The 23,294-nt window shown below is 29.6% G+C and overlaps 2 protein-coding genes across 2 annotated transcripts in view; one reads left to right on the top strand and one right to left on the bottom strand.

The window, feature by feature from the left end:
- The window catches only part of LOC113365960 (cuticle protein 38-like), a 15,252-nt gene extending 3,085 nt beyond the window's left edge, over positions 1–12,167 (bottom strand). Inside the window, exons 1-3 of the mRNA XM_026607504.1 lie at positions 12,113–12,167; positions 11,601–11,885; positions 8,719–8,928 (exon numbers count right to left, since the gene is read on the bottom strand). Of these exons, the coding sequence (XP_026463289.1) occupies positions 8,719–8,928; positions 11,601–11,885; positions 12,113–12,124 (507 nt within the window). The 5' untranslated portion in view covers positions 12,125–12,167. The remainder of the gene's footprint in view (positions 1–8,718; positions 8,929–11,600; positions 11,886–12,112) is intronic.
- Positions 12,168–22,278: 10,111 nt separating this feature from the next.
- Positions 22,279–22,824, top strand: LOC113365957. The gene has a single exon (XM_026607501.1). The coding sequence runs from the start codon at positions 22,279–22,281 to the stop codon at positions 22,822–22,824; it is 546 nt and encodes a 181-aa protein (XP_026463286.1).
- The last annotated feature ends 470 nt before the right edge of the window (positions 22,825–23,294 follow it).

Below are 23,294 nucleotides of genomic sequence, written 5' to 3'. Positions count from 1 at the left end.
ACTTTTAGTAATAATAATATGAAAATCTTTGAGCTTCCTCTTGAGAAAGCACGTAGTTAAATAGTATTAGTTCAGCAATTTATAGGGCTGATCAGTTTTAGTTGCTGTTCAATTAAAAGAAAATGAACCTACCATTTTGAAGCCATATTTTTCAATGTAAATTGCAACTAGAAAAATGAAACAACGACGAAAGTTAATTGCAAACTTCTAAAATTTGAAAAAACTTCTAAATTATTATTAGAATTGCAACAATTACTCTCATATCACACACACACACATATATATATTTATATATATATATATATATATATATAATTGTTTAATATGAACAAAACAGCACTCAGATTTGTTTAACACAACTTTATTTTATGATTACAGACGTTTCGAGACCATGGTCTGAGACCATGGTCTCGAAACGTCTGTAATCATAAAATAAAGTTGTGTTAAACAAATCTGAGTGCTGTTTTGTTCATATTAAACAATTAATATTCGTTCCACTCATATCATAAAATTCTATATATATATATATATATATATATATATATATATAAGGTTCAAGATCGTTAAAAATATTCAATTTATTTTAAATTGGTTCAAAAGATACAACAAATATATCGAATTATTGCATCAATATGTTGTGAATTTACTATTGATACTTCTGCATTACATATAGTAATATATGATAATTGCTAATACAAGAATAGTGAATTATATTATGCTATATCGCTTTGCACGTTGCACTTCGCTAAATGAGTCTGATTTGCATTTTATTATGTTTTCTATCATTTGTATAACATTCATGATGTTAAGTTATAAAATTATTCATTCATTTAGCATTATTCTAAATGTTGCAAATAGGACATATGAACAATTATTATATGGTAAATGCACTATATTGCATTAATAATGGGTGTGGTAAACATACATACAATACAATGATTCTAAAACTATTATGAAAATACTTTTGAAGATATGGGTATTTATTTTAAAATTTTTGCTGTCGGAATAAATTCCTATTTTGAAAAATGAATATATTAAAATAAGCAATTAACATAGCGTTTTTATCTCATCGATATATTTCTATCGTGGGATGACGACATGACGAGATTTTGTTCGCGCGTGGATATTCAATCACATTCTTGGAGAAGTTTTTTGTGAAATATTCCGGTTGAATGTTTGGAATGCATTTGCTGAGTTTTGAAAAAAAAATTCGTAAATTTCCATAATAAAGCAATAGATACAACTTTGGAAATTCGATTTAATTTTATACTATAATCCTGATACTCTTACTATCAATTACCAAGTTTATGCTTTCGCTAGAAAATCCAATTTGCTAATTTTATGTTTAACATACATTTTAAAAAAGTATGTGTGTAGATTAGCCAAAATGTGACCTCACATTTATGTTTGCTCAAAAAAATTATCATTGACTTCATATTTTTAAAAGTAATGGATTCGCATTGATTAGTTTTACCCGAAGATCTGCCTAGCCGTTTCTAAGTGCGAATATTTTTGTTAACGTCAAATCTTATTGATTAAGTCGATCATTTACATATATCGATAAGTTCATGCGCATAGTTTCATTTCCAATAGCAATTTAATTCTTAAGCAGTATTTGCATAACTTAAAATATATTGACTCTACATACGTTGACCCAATATGTATATACATACTTTTATTATGTATGCCTGCATATATGTATTATGTTTTTACTTTTTATATGCTATATATAATATGCGTAAGAAAGAACATCAAATCACTTTTTTAAACCATATGAAAATTCAGTGCTCACTTGATCAAATAAATTTCACATTGCTATTTGAAAGTAACTTCTATTTTATTATTTCGCATATAAGAATTGTTTTAATCAATTTTGATAATCATTGATTATGTTATGATTATTATTAATGCGAATGGTTACATTCGCCAATGTCACTAGATCTAAAATAACTTGAGTTGTGAGGAAGCTTGTTGAAGGTCTTTTGTAAAAACTAGTTCACAATGTATTCCAATGTCTTTGCCGGATTATGTATAAATACTTGGCGTAAATGTAACCTGTATTTATTTTAAATCCAGTTTACAGAAAGGTACGTCCACTCGCGATTTTTGCATTACAGAAATTTTAAACATTCTTACAAATTGAGAAGCAAAATTGAGAATTGTTTGACATTTTCATATGTACTATTTGTATCGTCGTTTATACATTTAAACTGGAAATAGCAGTGCCTAATCATTAGTGATTCGTGCTTAAGTCTCAATTGATTTTGTTGCATATGGATATGTTCATATTTTTAAATATATCTAAGATCATTTAAAAACTTTAATAAAATTTAAATTTTTTTACATCAAAAATATTATTAATTGAAAATTGATTATAAATTTTATTAATTTTGCTTCAAAATCAAACTCTTCCTGATATAATCAATAAAAGGTGTGAGCATTCGGTTTGCGAATAAATTATTAAAAATAATTTACCGAAAACCATTTGTTTATTATCGATTTCGATACATGTTGCTTAATTTTCATTATTATTTAATAAGAACCAAGTAGAATTTTAATATATATTTATCGAAAACAATTTTGGGAATAAAATTATTGTCTAATTTTTTTCTGTAATTGGTTTGCTTAGGGATGAACTCAGTTTTCTTATGGAAATTAATAATTATACTGACACAATAAGTTTCATTGACTGTTTAATGCAACATTTAACGTGACAATATTCCACACTCATAATAAAACTTTGCTATGTGCCAAATATTAGATTTTTTTAGAAACGATTGCGCTTTTCTCTGTGTTGTCGAGTTTAAAATAGTCTTCTCTAGAATAATAAAGTGGTCGTAAATTCTATTGATATATGTACTTGTTAAAAAAAACACATGTTGAACTCAGAAAATATGTCATGTATGAACCTCAAAACATTATATTTAAAAATGTCTGTATTAAAATTGTTAATACTTTGAAATCGATGATGATTAGTTGATTAGAAGCTTAACATTAAAAAAAAAGTAAAAAAATTATACAAAACTTATCTACTAGAAATTTTGTTTAGAAACGTGTAGTTAATAGTGTACTCATCTCACTTATGTAATTTCGGTCTCTATATGTTATATATTAGCAGAAAATTGATTTATTCGAGTATATTATATAAATTTTAAATAATATAGGCTGATAAATGAAATTAGGTATGATTTATTTGTTTATTTCACATACAGTTTGTAGAGTGTAAAGCATCTAATATGCTATGACAGAATTGTTAATATTTTCATGTTTTTTCTTCGACTTTCTTATCTAAAATAACGTTAATCCGTATATTAGTATCATCAACCATAGTATCCTTCAAAAAAAAAAGGAAAAAGTGATCACTTTCATCGGTGTCGTAGCCGCTGCGGCGCTCATTCGGTCTTCTCTCTAATCTATTTCACGTGCCTTGTGATAAGGTCGACGGAGTTTTGCAACTTCATTATTATTTCTTGTTATTTCTCGTGCTTATTGCCGATACTTGAATCGTATGATATATAAGAATCGTATGAGTTGAGACACTTTTGATGATACATTGTGTGACAACACACGGGCACGTGTCGAACCGATCTCATTATTACCGGAATCTGTCAAATAATTTTCAAACCGCCTAGAAATAGAAATACGCTTCTGATATATAAAATGTTGAAAATCACGAAAAAGTTTAGTTTCTACCAAATTAGATGTTTTCAAAATTATTTAAAAGAAAACATTAATTTTTTAATAATAATTTTAATTTCACCAAATATTGATAATACAATTAATCAGAAATCATTTTTTTGAAAAAGTTTATATAACAATTAAAACACTCAAAATTAGAAAGCTACTTTAGAAAAACAATTGCATCTAAAACTAATCATAACAATTTTGCACAAAATTTTTTAGTTTTACAACAATGCACAGACATTTTTAGTCTTATACAAAAATCTTGAGATGAAATTTATGACTTTCCGTGTTAGTGCTAAGCACTCTCTTCTTTTGAATGGTTATTGGTCATTTCGTGGTCAGTTTTACTTGAGAATAGGTGCTAGATATTCCCCGGCGTAAACATAAGGTTCATAAGTGGGCGATCTTATTATCCCACTGCTGTACGAAGCCGCCAGTCCTGGATGGGCGCCGTACGACGGCACGGAGTACGCCGCGGCGGCATAAGCCAACGGTGCCGCGAATTCGGAGTATATCGGAGCGATCAGAGCAGGCTTAGCCGATGCGGCGGCCACCAAGGCAATGCACAGTATTAACTGAAATATAGTAAAAATTTCTTAATTGTGCATTCCCACACAAGATTGTTTCAAAACAAGATTTTGATAGCTCAAAATATTCAAACGCATACGCACTCACTCACACAGACACACACACACATATATATATATATATATATATATATATATATATATATTACTTGAATTCATTCTTCAAATATAATAGTTTTCAAGACATCATTTAAAATACAAGCACCTTCTCGAAACGGATATAAACTCACATAAATAGCTTCAAAATGATTAGAATTCTTGGCGAATTAGCATATTTTATTCATATTTTACTAATCAACAGTTTGGCACCGAATTAAAGCGTTAATTTGAATTTGTCACTGTATAGTGCAGATAAAATACTTATTAGAAAGAAAGTGTTTGAAAATTTATACAGAGCTTAAACGAGATCTATATTAAATATTCACATTATCTAATTGTTATTTTAATTGTAATTAAAATAAAAATCTAATTGTTAATAAAGAAATGATCAAGCTAATACTAAGTTTATTTTACTTACCACTTTGAACATTTTGCCTTTTTATTGGAAATGTGTCTTGGTTAACGTTGAATAATAATGTGATCATGAAGTTGCACGTAGCCCTAGTGCTTTATATACCAGCTGGATAATCACCCCTCTTCGCTTGCACATTGCAGAGTCGTTAGTGATAACAACAAAAATAAAATCAACCTCAGAATATCGTTCACATTTTTATTGAAGGAAGCATTTCATAGATAAGGATCATTTGTTTCAACTATACGTTTTACTTATATTGGATATTGATAAATGGCAGTTATACACGACGAAGCCTGATCAATCATAAGTAGGCATTGAAAAGATATTTATCATTATATTTTTTTAAGATTTTAACTTATTATTTGAATTTACTAAATATAATATTTCATGTTAATATTTGATCTGTACTTTTTTGGCGATTCAATTACTGATTCTCGCTGGTAAAAATCTACTATTTTTACCTTATCTACAGTAAGACTCATTTACAAGAATTAGGATATTAATCAAGAAATTAGTAAATAAAACTTATTACTAATTGACTTAAATATGAGGTTGTAGTATTCTTATCCTAATTCTAACATACTTTCTAGGTTTATGTATATTATCTAACTAGTAATAGTAATTCCAACAGTACATACTCAACTGCAGATTTTATGTACTCAACGTTAATTTGAAGTTCTAGAAAGGCATTTATTTAAATCATGTATCACAAATAATTGAAATAATTATGAATAAGATGCAATATGAGCAAACATAAAACAAATGCAACTCCATGCGTTATTCATCACTAATCATAATAAGATGGACATTATTTGTTTGGAAATGCTAAAGCCGCTTTATTTTCCTACTAATTTTATTGTAGTGCAATGTTGATTGATTCTGCGCGAAGATTCTAGAAAGAGACTTAAAGAAACCAGTCGTGGCCGCTGAGATAAAACGTTTTCTGCGGGCAAGTCCGCGTTGTCTCGCGTTATGTGAAGGTCATATCATATCAGATACTTGTTACCATTGCTCGATTATCTTCATCTTTTTTCTGAGTTCACCGCACTTTTAAGCGGCGGCAACCATTTCTCCATATGACTCTCTATCGGCATTTTAATTATTGATTTTTTTGGTTCTAATTAGTTTTTAAGTCAACATATAATGTAAAGTAAACTTTCGTAAAATGTTTAGGAAAATGCATTGGCTACATAATTATTATATAACACAAATCTTAAAGAAAAATAATCGCTATTGCGACTTTTAAATCAGTTTTGTGCTTTAGATATATTTAAGTATATACTTACATACATATGCATGTATAAATGTATATATATATATATATATATATATATATACAGCGGTGTTGTGCTAATATTTTTTTTGCCGGAACGCTAAAATTTAAAATCCGGTTCATAAACCGGTTCAAAAAAATTGATATATTTCGATAAGAACTCACAAATCTAATATATTGACTTTTTATATAATTAACTCTATTATACACAGCTAGTCTATACATTAAATTGTACAAGTATGAGGGAATCATTGAGTACATAATTTATATTCTTCAATGACATTAATCATATTTATTCTGGTATTATTTGTATTCATTAATACCTACAGGTATTTATTATGATATAAAAGTACTCAAGATTTATTACAATACTTTATAAGACTTAACCTAATAATATGATAGATAACCTATTACCTATCATACTACATTATATTATTGTATATCATCGATAAATATCTATTATCTATCATACCGTGAGATATCTATACCGTCATTAACTTATTATATACCTACAGACCTTTTACTTCTTACTTTATATATTCACCTATATTATATAGGTTTACCTTACGCCCTATGTACTATCTCTACCTATCTATTGCCTATACCGGGAATTGAACCCGGGACCTCCGCGTGGAAGTCGCGCACCTTAACCACTACCCTATCGGGTACCCCCACTAATAATATAATATGGGACGCACTGTTGTTTCCGCGGGTTATTTTCTAATTAATTAGATAATTAATACTAAGGTGGCGCGACGACACGCGAAAAAAAACGGTTGATTGTAGGGTTCAGTGGTGTAGTGGTTAAGGTCGTCGCGTGCCACGCGGCGGACCCGGGTTCGAATCTCGGTAGGGTTAATGTAGCGTGTAAGGGAAATTATAGGTAATAGGATATATAGTAGATATAGGTTAGGTGTATTCGGTATACAATGTAGGGATTTGAGAGTATATAATGAAATATAGCGTATGGTACAGATGTAAGGCGTGTAGTATAGAATGCAACGTATAGGCACACGTAAGGCTATAAAAATACATGAATAGAAACCTATGATGTAGATGTTAGCGTATAAGAAATGCGAATGAATGTAAGATTCAATTTATAAATATTATTTTTTCTATAAGAAGTTCATACACCTCAATTTGTTACTAAATTAAAAACGACTTTGATAAAACCAGTGGTTTTGTGCTAATATTTTTTTGCCGGAACGCTAAAATTTAAAAACCGGTTCTAAAACCGGTTTTCATGTTTTTCCAGTTCCGTTCAAAAAGGAAAGAAACATAAATTATTACAAAACCCATTTTGTGCACATATATGTATGTTTATTACAATAATAACATTTAATAAAAATTAGTTGAATAATAACGTATAAAATTTACTTATTAAATCATTTTCTGTATGTAGCGAAGTTTTTATATTTTTTCTTGCCGGAACGCGTTCCGGCTCAAAAATGATTTGCCGGAACGACGTTCCGGCGCGTTCCGGCTCGACAACACCACTTTATATATATATAGGTGTGTATATACATATAAACTGCAAGTGAAAGTATGCAATTGCATGCTATCATATTAGATCACTTATTTCGTACTATTACCAAGAGCTCTACGACGCATTTCCAATTTGGCACTTATTTGTTTGTAGATCTTGCCTGCAATTAGTAGGTGCTATTGCAAATGGTTCTATGGTCATAATATTATAATTAACAGGTTAAGATTTTTTTCCATTAATTTATTTGTATATAGCGTTAATAAAATAGTGTTTTTTTAAATATATTACTCAAGCTGCCACATTAACGTAAATGCCGCAGTTATATATATTTTTATTTTAAAGTACTTATATTTTAACAATATAAGTACAATAAATTATAGATATATATATATATATATATATATAAATTAATTTTAAAGTATTCATATTAGTAACAATATATCACCTTTGTGCTACTACTACTACTATATATATGCAATAAAGTTTCGGTTTCCACTCTTTTTGTAACATTACATATCTAATACAAATTTTTAATGTTGTGGAAAGAATTGGAATCAGGTGAAACAAAATATTATACATTACGATATACATTTATACATTTATCAATACGTATAATATAAGAATTATAAAATCATGCACAAAGTTTTAATGAAAATATTGATAAATCAAATAACATAAATTTAAATATAATTTTTCTCGAGTTTTTTCATTTAAATTGCTCATTAAGATTTGAACTAAATTTCTTTATATCCTGTAGGAGCATTATATTTATATAAGGCTCATGTGTAGATGTGGTATTTAAAATATACACTTTTTAGCATATAAAATATCATCACTATTAATATATAATATACTGGATGATCATAAAGTGATTATGTACGTTAGTGATTTTGACATGGAAGAATTATTCATATTATTATGAACAATCGTAAAATGTTGATAATGAAATAAAATTCATATATTTTGTGGATGTAATAAAATTTATTTCGGAAATTTAGACAAATAAAATGATCACAAATGCTGGTTTGACGTACAAATGTAATTGTTTCTTAATACTAGTGGAATCGCAACAGTTTGTCATGTTTTTAGTATTTCTCTAATAGTAAGTCGTATACGGTGATGCGTAAGCGAATGGAGCTTTGTAGTATCCAGCGCTGTAGGCATAGGGCGAAACGTAGCCAGCGGAGTATCCGCTGTAAGCCAAAGGAGCCGAGTAAGCGGAGTAAGCGGAGTAAGCGTAGGGTGAATAGGCGCTCTTGTAAGCGTAGGCGTACGGCGAGGAGTATGCAGAGTAAGCAACTGGAGCAGCTACGTAGCTAGAGGCAATAGGCGCAACATATCCTGGTTTGGCAGCAGCAAACGCAACTAGGCAGGCGAATACGAACTGTAAAACATAACAATTGAATTCATTGAGGTTTTAATATTTTAACTAATAGTTAGAATCGTTTATTTGCAAACTTCGAACACACTAACAATCTCGAATATGTTTTAATTTTGTAAATTATTATAGTTTACACTCTTTGGCAAACAATCGTAAGCATAAATAAAAAAGACAACGGAATATATAATTTGTGTCAAAGTCACTATAATGTGAAATCTTTTTAAACGTTTTGTCATAATTATCAGTGCTGAATAACCTTTTGATACACCTAAATTTTAATATTTTAATCCTTGATATATTTTGATCCTACTCACCAGTTTGAACATGTTGAAAATATGCTTTTTTCGTAAAACGAATTGAAATAAACACACAAGTACAGTGCTGGAACACTCGAGAGGATCTGATGTGTCTGGTGGCTTCTGTCTCGGTTTATATAGCTCATGATGTTAAATCATTCCCGTACGGCGAGAGCACTGAACGTGCCCGTCTTGAAGGCCGAACCATGAGCCTCGGAGCCCCTTGGAATACATATTACTACCAGCCAGCTGTAGTCAGCGAGCCAACAACGTCCATGTGTCTTAAACACGTTTGACATCTAGCTTAATATTAAATTGTATTACGAAGACACCTGAAATTTAGGAAAAGAAGGAAACAGAGGTAAACTCTATGCATTAATTCTCTGTCTAATATAAATCTTTTTCTTCTGGAATAGTTAAAAATTAAGATTGTCCGTGCAACATGTATCGATAACCAAAAATCTAAATAGCATTATTTAAATAACATTAATAAATAATTCATTCTATTCGGGCAAATAGCTCAATATAAATACTAATCACGATGTAATAAAGCTCAAAGATCATAAAAAATTGATAAATAAAATTAACTCAAACTGCTGAGTAAAATAGATAGCTCAAATAGCTGATGTATTGAACAATTTGTTATTGTTTGTTTAGAGATTTAAAAAAACAGCTACATAAAAGAATGACTGTACTACTTTATATACCATCAATAAAAAACATGAATTTCTTTCAAAAATTTATTTTAAATCCATACGTTTCGGCTATAATCCTATCCTTCATTCAGTGGAAACTAAAAATAAAATTAAAAACTAAAACAATTGAATTGGAGTGAAAAGAAAAAATAAAATAGTAAATAGTACTTACAATCAGTGAAAAAAAATTCCAATTTAACACTAAGATTTACTGATTGTAAGTACTATTTACTATTTTATTTTTTCTTTTCACTCCAATTCAATTGTTTTAGTTTTTAATTTTATTTTTAGTTTCCACTGAATGAAGGCTAGGATTATAGCCGAAATGTATGGATTTAAAATAAATGTTTGAAAGAAATTCATGTTTTTTATTGATGTTATGCCCGATTATTAGACTTTGTTAATACATATGTCATCATCAAATTCAGAATAATACATAATATATATATATATATATATATATATATATATATATATATTTAATCAAACATCAAATTCAAGACTATTCAAAAATATATATATATATATATATATATATATATATATATATATATTCTTAGTTTCAGTAAATAGAACTTTAATTTAAAATAGTACGTTTTTGCATACATCAGATTGCAATAATCACAAATGCATTGTTAAAACTATAATACAACATTTGCTATGTCATTATCAGTTTATAATAAGTGTCTGGAATTCTTATTTCAATAAATATATATTATTACAATAAACGTCATACTAATGAGGAAATTGTCAGTATTATTTGTCGTATCTGAAATGTCGCTTGAAATATTCTGATCGGAACCCGTTCCATCAGCCCTTACTATCGTCCAGTGCCTGGCGTGGTCTCGCGTTCGGTTGATAATCCGCCGTTCTCGGATCGTTCTTCGGTCGCGTCCGGTTTGTCGTCAGTGCCGCCGGGCAAACTCTTTGCAGCAATTTGTTTTATTATTATTGTGGTCGAGCTGCTCAAGCGTGCAGCAAGCGTGATTGCGGTCGCAATTATCATCATATAGGCACTGATTTCAATTTTTTATCTATTTATGCGGATTCCCACTCTTTTCAAGGTAATCCGGAAAAGATATTCGCAATATGCATCAATAGAGATTAACTGTTTTGGTTAACGTTTAGGCAAATACCCTTATTCATAACACTTACAATTAAAAAATTATAAATTTAATTGTAACTGAATTTTAGTGGTGCGTGGAACATAAATTTGAACTAGCATAATTCAAAGATTGAATTCATTTTTTATAGTCTGCCTCTATATTTTTTTTAGTAATGTATTTTTAATTTATTTATAAATCTTATATAATCATAAAGTCTTAAATAAGTAGTTTCAATAATAATCCAGTATAGTATTTCAATAATTATATATTTAAATATTATATAAAAGTTTTTCTGATATTTCAGTTCTTTCTTCGCAATTGCGTATAATATAAATTTTTCGTTTCCATTTCATAGTTTGAATCAAAAGATGCATAATAAACCCATTGTTATATAATGAATACTTTTATTTATCTGTGAAAATTTATAAATAAAATAAGAAAATCAATATGTTTTAAAATAAATTTTATTTAAAAAAATATGGTTAAGAAGAAAAATGAAAAATCTGGGCATTTGGTAAAGGAACTAAAATTTTGAGTTTTCAGTCATTAGTGTTCCTGCTAAATCTTTAGTAATAAGCCAGTGGGGCTTTGTAGTATCCAGCGCTGTAGGCATAGGGCGAAACGTAGCCGGCGGAGTATCCGCTGTAAGCCAGAGGAGCCGAGTAAGCGGAGTAAGCGGAGTAAGCGTAGGGTGAATAGGCGCTCTTGTAAGCGTATGGTGCTGCATATGCGTAAGGTGAAGCATAGGCGGAGTAGGCAAGTGGAGCAGCAGCGGCGTAGCTCGTAACCAGGGGCGCTGAAACCACTGGAGCGACTACTCCTGGCTTAGCTGCGGCTACGGCCATCAGGCAGGCGAGAACGAACTGAAAGCAATCAAAATTATTATTTTCAACAGAGAAAACGTATAAAACTATTATCGATTATACAATAACTTGAATTTATTCAAAATGACGCGGCTATAAAAGTGAATAAAAAATCTATTTTGTTACATTTTTGTCAATCATATATGAAATAGTCAATGGCTTTTTGTCGTGTATTGGGTTGATCCAATAAAGTTATAAAAACTAATAACTGTTTGAGTGAAGCTTACCAACTTGAACATGATGAGTTGGTATTAAAATTTCAGTTCTATTGAACTAAAAGACTGTCAATACTTTGATGCTTGTCGGTAAATTGCTCTGTTTTATATACTACAATGAAAACGAAATTGTTCCTGAAGAGGGGAGTGTGCAAGGTTAATCTTCGTTCGACGAATGATCAGTAAAATTCAAAAGAAAAAAAAATTGGCTTAGGCTATGATTATTACTCTTGGAATTAGTGGACACATAATATATCTGAAAAGATTATACCAGTGAAAAATAAGATTTGTCAAATTAGTGCATTTATTGGTAATACATATACGTTTATTGTTCATCCATTTTTGTGAAATTTCTGCAAGTTATAATTAAATTAATAGACCATAAAATGATCTATACAATTCCTGACGCGCTTTTTCCATCGCTTTTCATAATTTCAATATAATTTGAATAATAATACAAATATGTTTAAATTTTGCATTAAAATATTTATAGTAAACTCAATATGGATATTTTGTAATTAATATATTAAATATATATATATATATATATATATATATACATACAAATAGTAAATTGTATTTGCCAATCAATTTTTTTCCATTCTAATGCATTCTTTATTATTTTTGCTGATTGTATTAGCATGAGATCATAATACTTTTTTAAATACTGGATAATGCATTTCATCAATGAATTGTTGTCTAAAATTAAAAATAAAAACGAATGCAGACTTTTTTTTAAATCTTGTTGCGCGTACTTCCTACGGCGTGGAGTAATGTTTGGACCAGTTTCATTACGTTTTTTAAACGAGATCATGGCGTGTTCAAGTTTCTCATATGGTCGAATAACTAATAACAAAATGAGTAGTATAATAAAACAAGTCAGTTGAATCATTTGATTCTTAAGGCCAGGCTTGTTATTGGAAACCGCGCCCAAAATAATTTATGTTGTATCAGGATGTTGGGAGACGACGGGATTTGGTGAAACGACTTGAAATCAACCTGTATAATTTTCTGAATTCATTGTACGCATTAGGTGTAATCGCAATCGTAATCTGCGTATTAATGTTATTTTAATTTCTGTTTTATTATACATTTAGCCTTCATTCACCGGTATCTTTGAAGATAAATTATGTATATATATATATATATATATATATATATATATATGTAATACTAAAAATTGAAAATATATAATTTTTATGATAAATTTATGCAAAAAAATATCTTTTATTTGATAGTGAAAATTTATCGAACAAAAATCGCACATCGCTGTTTTTGATTTGTTTAGTACAACTACATATAATTTTTTATCTGTTTAACAGTTTATAATTAAATTTTACAATTAAAAAATTAACTAAATGGATGCGTTGTTTTGTTTCAAATGCGCAAAAAGAAAGAATACAGAATAAAGAAAAAATTAAATCTATGAAATTTGTGGCATTGTTGCTCCTCATCGTCATTCTCAGGGTTGCACCGTGGTGTCACTTATCTTGTTATGCAACTATAATAACAAAATAACAGTTTGCATCTCACGTAGTACGTTTCGACACCCGTCGCAATTGTCTTCATTAGGATTCATTGCTCGTAAAGCTGGTTCTTGAAACCAAAAACACGAAAACGACGAATGTTATTTATTATGCAAATCGGTGCACGGGCAATGTGTCGAAAGAAGAGAGCATCAACAACGGACGCAACGGCCTCGTCGGCACCAATCAATTTTTTAACTAGGATCCACTTCGAAATATTTTGGCTAACTTTGTAGGGAATGTGCGAACGCTACCATAGTAATCTCTAATTATGTAAATTTATATATATATATATATATATATATATATTTATTTATTTAATAGTACCATTTTACCTCAAGGAAGGTTTTTTCCGATATGTCCAAATGATCGATATAAATAATAAGAATTGAGAATTAGTCAATTGTAAAATCGAGACCTTGAAGTTTACTGTGATGCTTGATTTTTTAATTTGACACAAATTTGCTAAGTATCCCATTAGAAAAATATGCTCCGCTTATGATAACTGGAGAATGTTACCAAGTATTTGATCTATTTTTTTAATATTTTGTACGATCACTGCATCAATTGCACCATTCATTTACCTTAGTTATTGGATCATTCTTACTATTTATCATTTCCAATCCGAATTTGTTTTTGCAAAGTGATAGAGTTCATGATATATATTGGTCACTCTCTTAAGACATACTTAAACAACTGATCGATAATAGGTACAAGTAATGTTTGGAACTAAATACAAAACTTAATAATCTGCAATGGTTTCTTACATTACAGTAACTGGTTATCTTTAAAACTAAGTTAATATACTGATTTCTCATTGATTATATCAATCATTAACACATATCGGTGAGTTAGTGCTTCTTGCCATAAGGCCACTTACACCTAGATGATCTTTTATTGCGAGTTGTTCGATATTATTTCTATTTCATTGTATTAATTTAAGCATTAATATTTTACATACTTAGTAGAACTATAGTTTCGAAAAGTACTTACAATCTTAAATCGAAATAAAATTTATAATGAATATAATTTATGACTATATACCATTCGGGAAACACGTGAAAAATTTGTGTGTGTGTAATTTATTGCACGTGCTACATGTTATTATCGGGCCTGTACCGCGAACATTTCTTCGCTCTTCGTTTATATTTATCCTGTGATACAATAGACAGACCCACAATTGGAAATATAAATAAAATCGTAGGTCACACGTTATAATTTTAACGTGACTCGTAAATCGGTAGTTCCAGCAGATTGATGCGAAATATAAATAGAATTATTAAATATAGACTCGCAAACGTAAACATACACCGTTCACGATGCAATAATTCTAGTTTCAATACTGTTTCATGTTTTTGATTACATTCATGACTTATTAGCAAATATCATGAACATATAATCTTACTTTAGTCAAAATATATTCAAACTAGTATATTGAACAATAAAATCAAATGCGCTAAATTTTGAAGTCTTTGATAATATGTATGTGACAAACCGATATCATTATAAATTATAGCAAGCGCAGTAACAATAATTTTTAATAACAGCATTTTAAATGGTTTCGAATATACAGAAAACGCTACATTAATTGAAAAACTTGAAAATTGAAATTGAAACTACAAAAGTGAAAAACTTGCACACTTTACAAAAGGATTGAAAAATCCAAAATTGGATTACACGTGCGTTTGGACGCGTAGCCTTTGCACACGTTCGGGCACGTGGGTCTTACCTCATGGTCGAATATTAAGTTAATACATCATATCTTCGTCTACTTCCAAAAATTTAGATGAAATTCAAAGCAAACAGCATCCTACAATTTCATTCAATTTATTTGAATCTGTAATACAAATCACGTTTGTCACTTTAACTGACGATAGATTTTTTTTTGCTAATAACTTGGTGTAAGTTTCGACACCAAAAGCCGGATTATTTATTTAAAATTTTAAGTTAATCGTTATTAATTATGAAACTTTTCATACATTATTTTAATTTTTATAGACATAATTTAAAATAATTGAATAAATTTTAACGTAAGATAATATTTGCTTGGTATACAATTTTATTTTTATTACGCCTAAAACATATTGCTCACTTTTACATTAATGTGATATGATCCGCCAGATGCGTTACTTTTTGAAAATCAATGTGCTGGATTGATGATTTAAAAAATACATGTAATAACAAAAATCAATTAAACTTTAATTTTCAGTTATATAAAACTTTGAAATCTGATTATTTTAACTTCTTTACAATTTCAATGTTCAATCTGAACACCAGAACATACTATTCAAATCCAAGTTCGAACAAAATACTACAATCTAAATTGAATTTTTCGTAAAGTCGTAATTAAAAATATCATATGCTAAATATAGACTATCTAATACCTATACGGAATGTTTTTTCGCGCTCCAGTTTTTCTTGCTCGTGTATATATGTTGTTGACTCAGAAATGTTCTGTTGAATAAGACATCAAACAAAGTATTTTGCACTATCAAATATTTCCATAGTATCATATACTTATATAGTTCATAAAAATGTGTAAATACATAAATATCTGTGCTCATTAATCAATTTATATTATACATATTATTTAACCCTCCGTCGGTCGGATATTTTTTCACCTTTGAACGGTCGGAAAGGTCTGGCTGGACCACCATTCATTTTACATGCATTTATATGGGATAAATGAGTTTTTGGTGTCTTATATATTAACGATTATTAGTAGTAAATATTTATAGTTTTGATTTTCTCTATTTCTTACCGTCTTTTGCATGTGTTGAGCTTGCTTATAATAAAAATATTACATATTATATTATATAAAAAAATCAAGAAATATAATGAAATCATTGCTTTTTTTGTTAATTTTTCTGTTTTATATCAATGAAAAACAATATTTATTCTTTTTCGGCATGTTACATAAAATGTTATAAAATTGTTACGAATTTCATTTCGTCTAATTTTTTTGTATTTTATTGATTTTTTATTTGTTTGACTCGTAAAACCGTTTTCCACGCCAGCCCTTAACGCTTACATAATCAGTTTGATAATTATGTACGTAAATATACAGTACAGATGTACAGACTACAAACCGAAGATGCCCGTGACGCACAATTCGCATCTAGAGACACGTGACGGATGACAGGCTGGTTACCGGTTGCATTCCTATGAGTCCTATGACAGAACACATTGCCTAGCAATCTAGAAATACTCATCCGATACTGATTTTACATTCAGTTAACTATTTTGTTAACGAACCTTTGCCCTGAGGACCCTTGGACCTTGAATCGTATTTAATTAAAAAACAATAGTTTCAGAGCTTCTGAAAAAGGGGGCATCCCATATTGGCGAAACGTAGAAAAAATTATAAAAGTCATACAAATATTTTTTTTTGAAAGAGGGAACTTTTAGTTCAGATGAAGAAAATCACAACATATATGTATATACATATTCCACTTTTCATAGCGCTATAATGTTTTAGGAAGTTCGTTTCGACTATCAATTTAATATTTGTGCAAAATTTTATCAAATTATCCTCTCATGTGAAATGCGTTTTAGTTCTTCTGAGCAATCTCAATATATTCAAAAAAAAAAAAAATTACATTAGATGTTTATGGTATGTTTTCTAAGTATCGGTAAAAAAATACAATAAATCATTTGGGGAAACGTGATTTTCTACGTGCGCCCAAACAAACAGGCTATTAAGTTACGTAACGTGGTTCAATGCCTTTGTTGCTGAACGATGGCTAACGAGTTGAAAACTCTTGAAACAGAGTATTTATTATGAATTGTAAAAAAGGATAAAGCATAATTTTCAATAATCCACATTCATTTGCATGTAATTTAGAGGTAATGAAAGCATATTTTACGTAACTCTAATGGTATGGAAAGTACGATTAATGATGCAACGCATTCTGAAATCAGTGACAATATTCCAAATGATGGGAATCGATATACCATAATGCGCATATATATGTATATATATATATATATATATATATATATATATATTAGGGTGGTCCTTCATATGAACATTTTCGAATTTCCTTGCTCCCAAGGGCTCAAATGGTTCCAAATTGATAAAAAACAATTCTCTGAAAGTTTTAGCTCTTAATATTGTCTTTAGATAGAGCGCAATTCAATCAAAGTTTTGTATGGAAATAGCATGAAATTTTTTTTAAAAATTTTGAAGAGCGTTGAAATTCCAATAAAAATGACACAAATTTCACTTTTAATTCATTTGTCGCTAAGTTATACATATATATATATATATATATATATATATATATATATCATGTTGGTGTCTGTAACGCCATATCCTTTATCCTTGTACTCATCGCCTATTATTGGAAAATCTTTGGATACTTTATACATTAAATATATAGTAGATAAATTGCCAACGTGCTAGTCAAGTTCAAACCAGTTTGAATCCAGCTTTTATAGTTATTAGACGCCTTACCTTTATTTGTTGATTAAAATTGATGACTGAACGAACTAAATCATTTCATTACTTTATTAAATTCAGCCATCGCCTCTATAAAAGTTTTATAGCTTGTTCAGACGAATATATACCAATTTGTATCTCTTACTTTTTGTATTTATTGTTAGTTAAAATTGATCTAATACAATTAACATTTCTAGAAAATTATCCATTGCTAAACAATTTATATTAATAGAAAATTAAATTTCATAATAATACTTAATGTACAGTACCATTTTAATAGTATTGGTACGATATTAGTAGAATCTGTATCGAAATATGTACAAATTTTGCCGGTTTTCAAAAATTAAAACTGCCTGGACATTTGGCGTTATTTATATTGTTGCAAAATTTATCAAATGGTTCAATCTCACGTAAGGTTTGTGAAAAGTACCACTATAAAATGCAATTTTATAATTCATAGTAAATGTTAATTTATGAGTTTAAGTTTGCATATATTATATATTTTTTATTTTATTTTATGTAATTCGACAACAATGTATTCATCTGTTACTTATTCTTTTCAACGATTGTCACCAAATATTTATTACATAACATAATGAAATTATCAATTTATACTTTATTCACGTGTTATTTATTAATTATATCCAAGCTAGTACCGGGAGAAACATTCTGTATTACTACTGTGTTCTTTCAATAATTAGTAGTGATAGAAAATCAATAAATATAAATTAGACTGCAACCGCAAGTCATTTTACTCAAATAATAACATCGATTAAAATTATTGTCAACTTATTTGACTGCTTTGAGAACCTCTAGATTACCTTATACACTAAATACATCATTTTTATAAATCTATGGAATTGTTTCTTTTTATTTACAAAATATAGCCTAAATGACAACAGTTGTAAATTTTTATTTATCGTTTACTCTTTAAATAGAAAAGGAAAGAAGATATAATAAAATTAAATGAAATTAATTTAAAATTGTGTAATTTATTAATTTAAAATCAAATTTATTGGGAATAAATTGTAACTGATCTTTCAACAGCTCTCAAACGATGTAAAAGTAAACACGTGATTTAAAACGTGCCTCATATCGAATTAATAAGAAATATGTTGCCTGTACCTGTGACGATATACATATGCTTGCCATTTTTGACAATTAGTTTTTCACAGCATAGGCTTAAATTTTTGACTCAAGAGCATTATGATTTTTCTAATATTTAACTGTTTTGCTAGAAACTAAACTCGCTAAATTGACGAGATTGACTGGTGGTTTGTATAATGATTTAAGATGAAAATGTTAAAATATAATCTTATCAACATGATTAAATATTAGTAAATAATATTAATTATTTCTATATTCAAATTAATATATGATGCACCATATAAATGTGACTTGGAGAAAAGCACGTTGCCTGGCAGGCCATGCGCGGCACCAAGCACGTTGCCAATCCATATATAAAGATTTCACTTCGCAATACAGATCATAACAGATAAATAAAATATAACGGCATATTGTATACCTAGTGCATTTAAATGAACAATCTCGTACGTGCAAACAAATTCAAATTTAATATTATATATTTCACAATTACATATATTATAACATATTATATATTATCAATTAAAAACAAATACTAGATAGTGTCAATGTTGTATTAATTAATTCAAGTGTTAATGCGTTAAATATACCTTGATTACTATTTGTGAAGAGCAAACTAAAAAAGATTTTTGATGGATAAAACCCAAGAATCGTTCGTTTTAATACGATTGCCAGTCAGAAGGCTTTCCGCAAGAAGTGTTTCTCCTATACGAAGCGCTCCGTTAGGTGGTGATGTGGATAAAAATAATGGAGGCGCCAAATTATTCCGAGTTCTGGCACGAACTTTGTGTCGCCGTTCACAGAAACAAACGCAACAGGATGAGCTCGAGGATTACTCTAGATCTTCGAGTACAGATTCATTTTATTCTTCAGCAAATAAATTAACGAAGGGCGAATCCTGTTCCTCCGGCGAATCGTCGGGCGCGGATTCTGGGTACAGTAATAGGCGCGGTGAGCGCTTCGACGGTGAGAGCAATTCCAACTCCGGTTCTGGTAGTGACACGGGTAGTGATTCGGCTGCTCAAGGAAATACCGACGATTCATCTAGAGCAGTGGTTTTCCGGAAAGCTTTCCAAAAATTGAGTATATCAAGATCTCAAAGTATGGATGGCATAGCAATCGCTAAGCCGATTCGCAGGCAAAAGAAAACGGCGGCGCCTAAAAAAATATTGAGGGCTCCGGTAGTTTATACTTACGTTCGTGGCTTGTCCGGCTTGCCGACACAAAGGGTGCCACGAAATACACAATCTAGATCATGTTGTATCAATTCCAGTCCCAAGAAGACAAGATAAAAGTATAAACAAAAAATAAGCGTTTTTTATTATTTCTTTGTTCAAGCTTCTGAAGCTAAGTGATTGATTTATCAAATCAAATGTATGTGTTCAAATGGGTGTGTAATATATTGAATATTGTGCGTGTATGCTGACAATGTGAACTCTATTTTTCCCATTTTTTTCAACTAAAGTTGACTATCGATTATTTTACTTTATTGGCTATAAAAAGTACCAGTATATATATATATATATATATATATATATATATATATACTCAGAAAAATACAATATTTTGTTTTAATTCTCATAATTAGAGTTATTAAATTGATGGAACTATTATATCCATATATGATTTAAAAGAAAATCGAAATTTGCAATTTAATATCTATGTATATATATATATAACTAATAATATGATTGATTAGTTAATTTTTCTAATAATAATATTATATATTTATATTATGCAGCTTCTGCTGCGTCATAATAATTTTTTTATCTGTTCATAAAAATAATAAGTTTTTAATATTGCGATTAACTTATTGACATATGTTAGTAAATGTGTTAATCTATTTGTTACTCTACATGTTAATATTTGTGACATAATAAAAATTAGTGTTTTACACGAATGGTGTTACACGATATTATACAAAATTATCAAATATTTTGATATTTCATTTTTGCTTTTCATTTTTTTATTTAGTTTTTATCTTGATTGCTGAAGTTTTCAGTAGATTAGACAATTGTAAATTCAGTTTTGTATTATCCTTTTAAACAAACAATTTGTTTTCTTTTCAGATTTTCAACTAACTAACGATTACTGCTAATTCAAATATAGCATATTAATTCTATTTATATCAATTTATTGATTTACTATGTCATTTTTAATGGCCTTTTTCTTGAATACTTTTATTGAAAATTAAGCATATATACTCGTACATTGAAAATACTTCACATTATAGGTGTGTTTAGTTGTGTTTGGTTGCTATACGTTTTAGTATACATTCTATTCCATATGCACACATTGCACACCATCATAATACACAACTAAAATGCAAACAGTTCTTAGCAAATATATATGACCATAACTTTTTATCCTTCAAAGTCCCATGCCATATTCCCGAACCATAGATAATATTTAAAAACGATAAGTTAAATACTTATTTCTTTATTTTGACAAGATATATATATATATATATATATATATATATATATATATATATATATATATATATATAATATTCATTAATTAGCAATGTATAAATGACAGAGAAACGTAGGTATATATCTGACCGCAAAATTGTGGTAAGTGGGTCGTACGTGATTTTTTGATGCAGCGAACAAGCACTGCGGTTGATAACGTTGCTAAATCCGAACCTACCCCATCGAAATAGGGTGGGCAAGCACTGCCTGGAGTGGGCAAGCACGTTTTCATCGAAACTGCCATGCGCCAAACAAAGGAGCACGTTGCCCCGAGGGTATATAAGCCATCACAACACTCATGAAGACGACAGTCGGTCATTGATATCTCAGCATGACTAAGATGTGGATTTCACAATATCGAATCTAACGAAAACATACATTTTTCTATGATACCGTCTTCACCAATTATATGTATATATAGACTCTATTGATGTTCAATTGACAAGATCATTTTGAATTTATCTTTATATTATCGAGTGTTGTGAGCAAATTATTAAATTTTTTAAAGTGAGAGTGACACATAGGCCTGTAATAATCATCCATCCTCCGATGGAAGAATCTAGGGAATCAATTGTACTAATAAGAATTTCGACTCAAAATTCTTCTAAATCAAACGTTTCTTCAATCAATACGATGGGGGCATCTGATAAACCGTGCGGTGGTGTGAAACTTTTTCGTGTCATAGCAAGAAGTTTAGGATGGGCTCACAAACATCAAGTTGAATTAGACGAAGGTTCTAGATGTTCCAGCAGTGACTCTTTCTATTCGTCAGCTAATAAATTGACAAAAGGAGAAAATTGTTTTTCTGGTGGGTCTTCGGGAACTGATCTTTGTTATTTAAATGGACAAAATGAGAGCTTCAGCTTGGAGAACGGATTTGCGTCGGGTTCGAGCAGCGATACTGGCAGCGAATCAGCTGGACAGGGCACGAGAGAGCGGTCGCGACGTACGGATTCTTTTCGAAGAGCTTTCCAAAAACTGACCATTACTAGATCGCAGAGCACCGATGGACTTTCGACAAAAACGACGAAGCGAAACAAATCAGTTACGCCTAAAAGAATTCTTAGGTCTCCTGTCACGTACACTTACGCAAGGGGAATGTCGGGTTTGCCAACTCAAAGAATACCAAGAAACACCCAATCAAGATCCTGCTGTTATAGCCCACAGAAGACGAGATAGATTTCGCGGTTTAGGTTAACCGTCGTAGTCAACTATGCGAAAATATTGGTATAATGCGTATAATATATACGATTTGGACCAAACATGGTAATCGGTTGAAATCGTTCCATTGAAAGCATGATGAGCGATTGGCGAGTGATAATATAAAAGACTGTACAGCGTATATTACTTTTAGCCTCGAAATTTAGAAGATTATTCATAATCTATGTTATTAGAAGCAAAGATTTCGAATAGAATATCTTCGAATTTTTGGTCGAAATCCTTTGTTTTGTTGAGAAATTATTGATAACAGAACAGTTGCTAACATTCAAATAATGTATTTAATTTTTTATATCTTATCATAATTTTTATTTGCGTATATATATATATATGTATGTGTGTGTGAAATGAATTAATTAGTATAATTTCTAATATATAACATAAGCAGGTATATATCGCATTTATAGAATGTAAGATTTTATAAATATTTT

This window comes from Ctenocephalides felis, unplaced genomic scaffold (genome assembly GCF_003426905.1).
Source record: "Ctenocephalides felis isolate EL2017-DRISC unplaced genomic scaffold, ASM342690v1 CF-g0.4_SCAFFOLD_01170, whole genome shotgun sequence".
NCBI lineage: Eukaryota > Metazoa > Arthropoda > Insecta > Siphonaptera > Pulicidae > Ctenocephalides > Ctenocephalides felis.
This window is presented reverse-complemented; position numbering and strand designations above follow the sequence as displayed.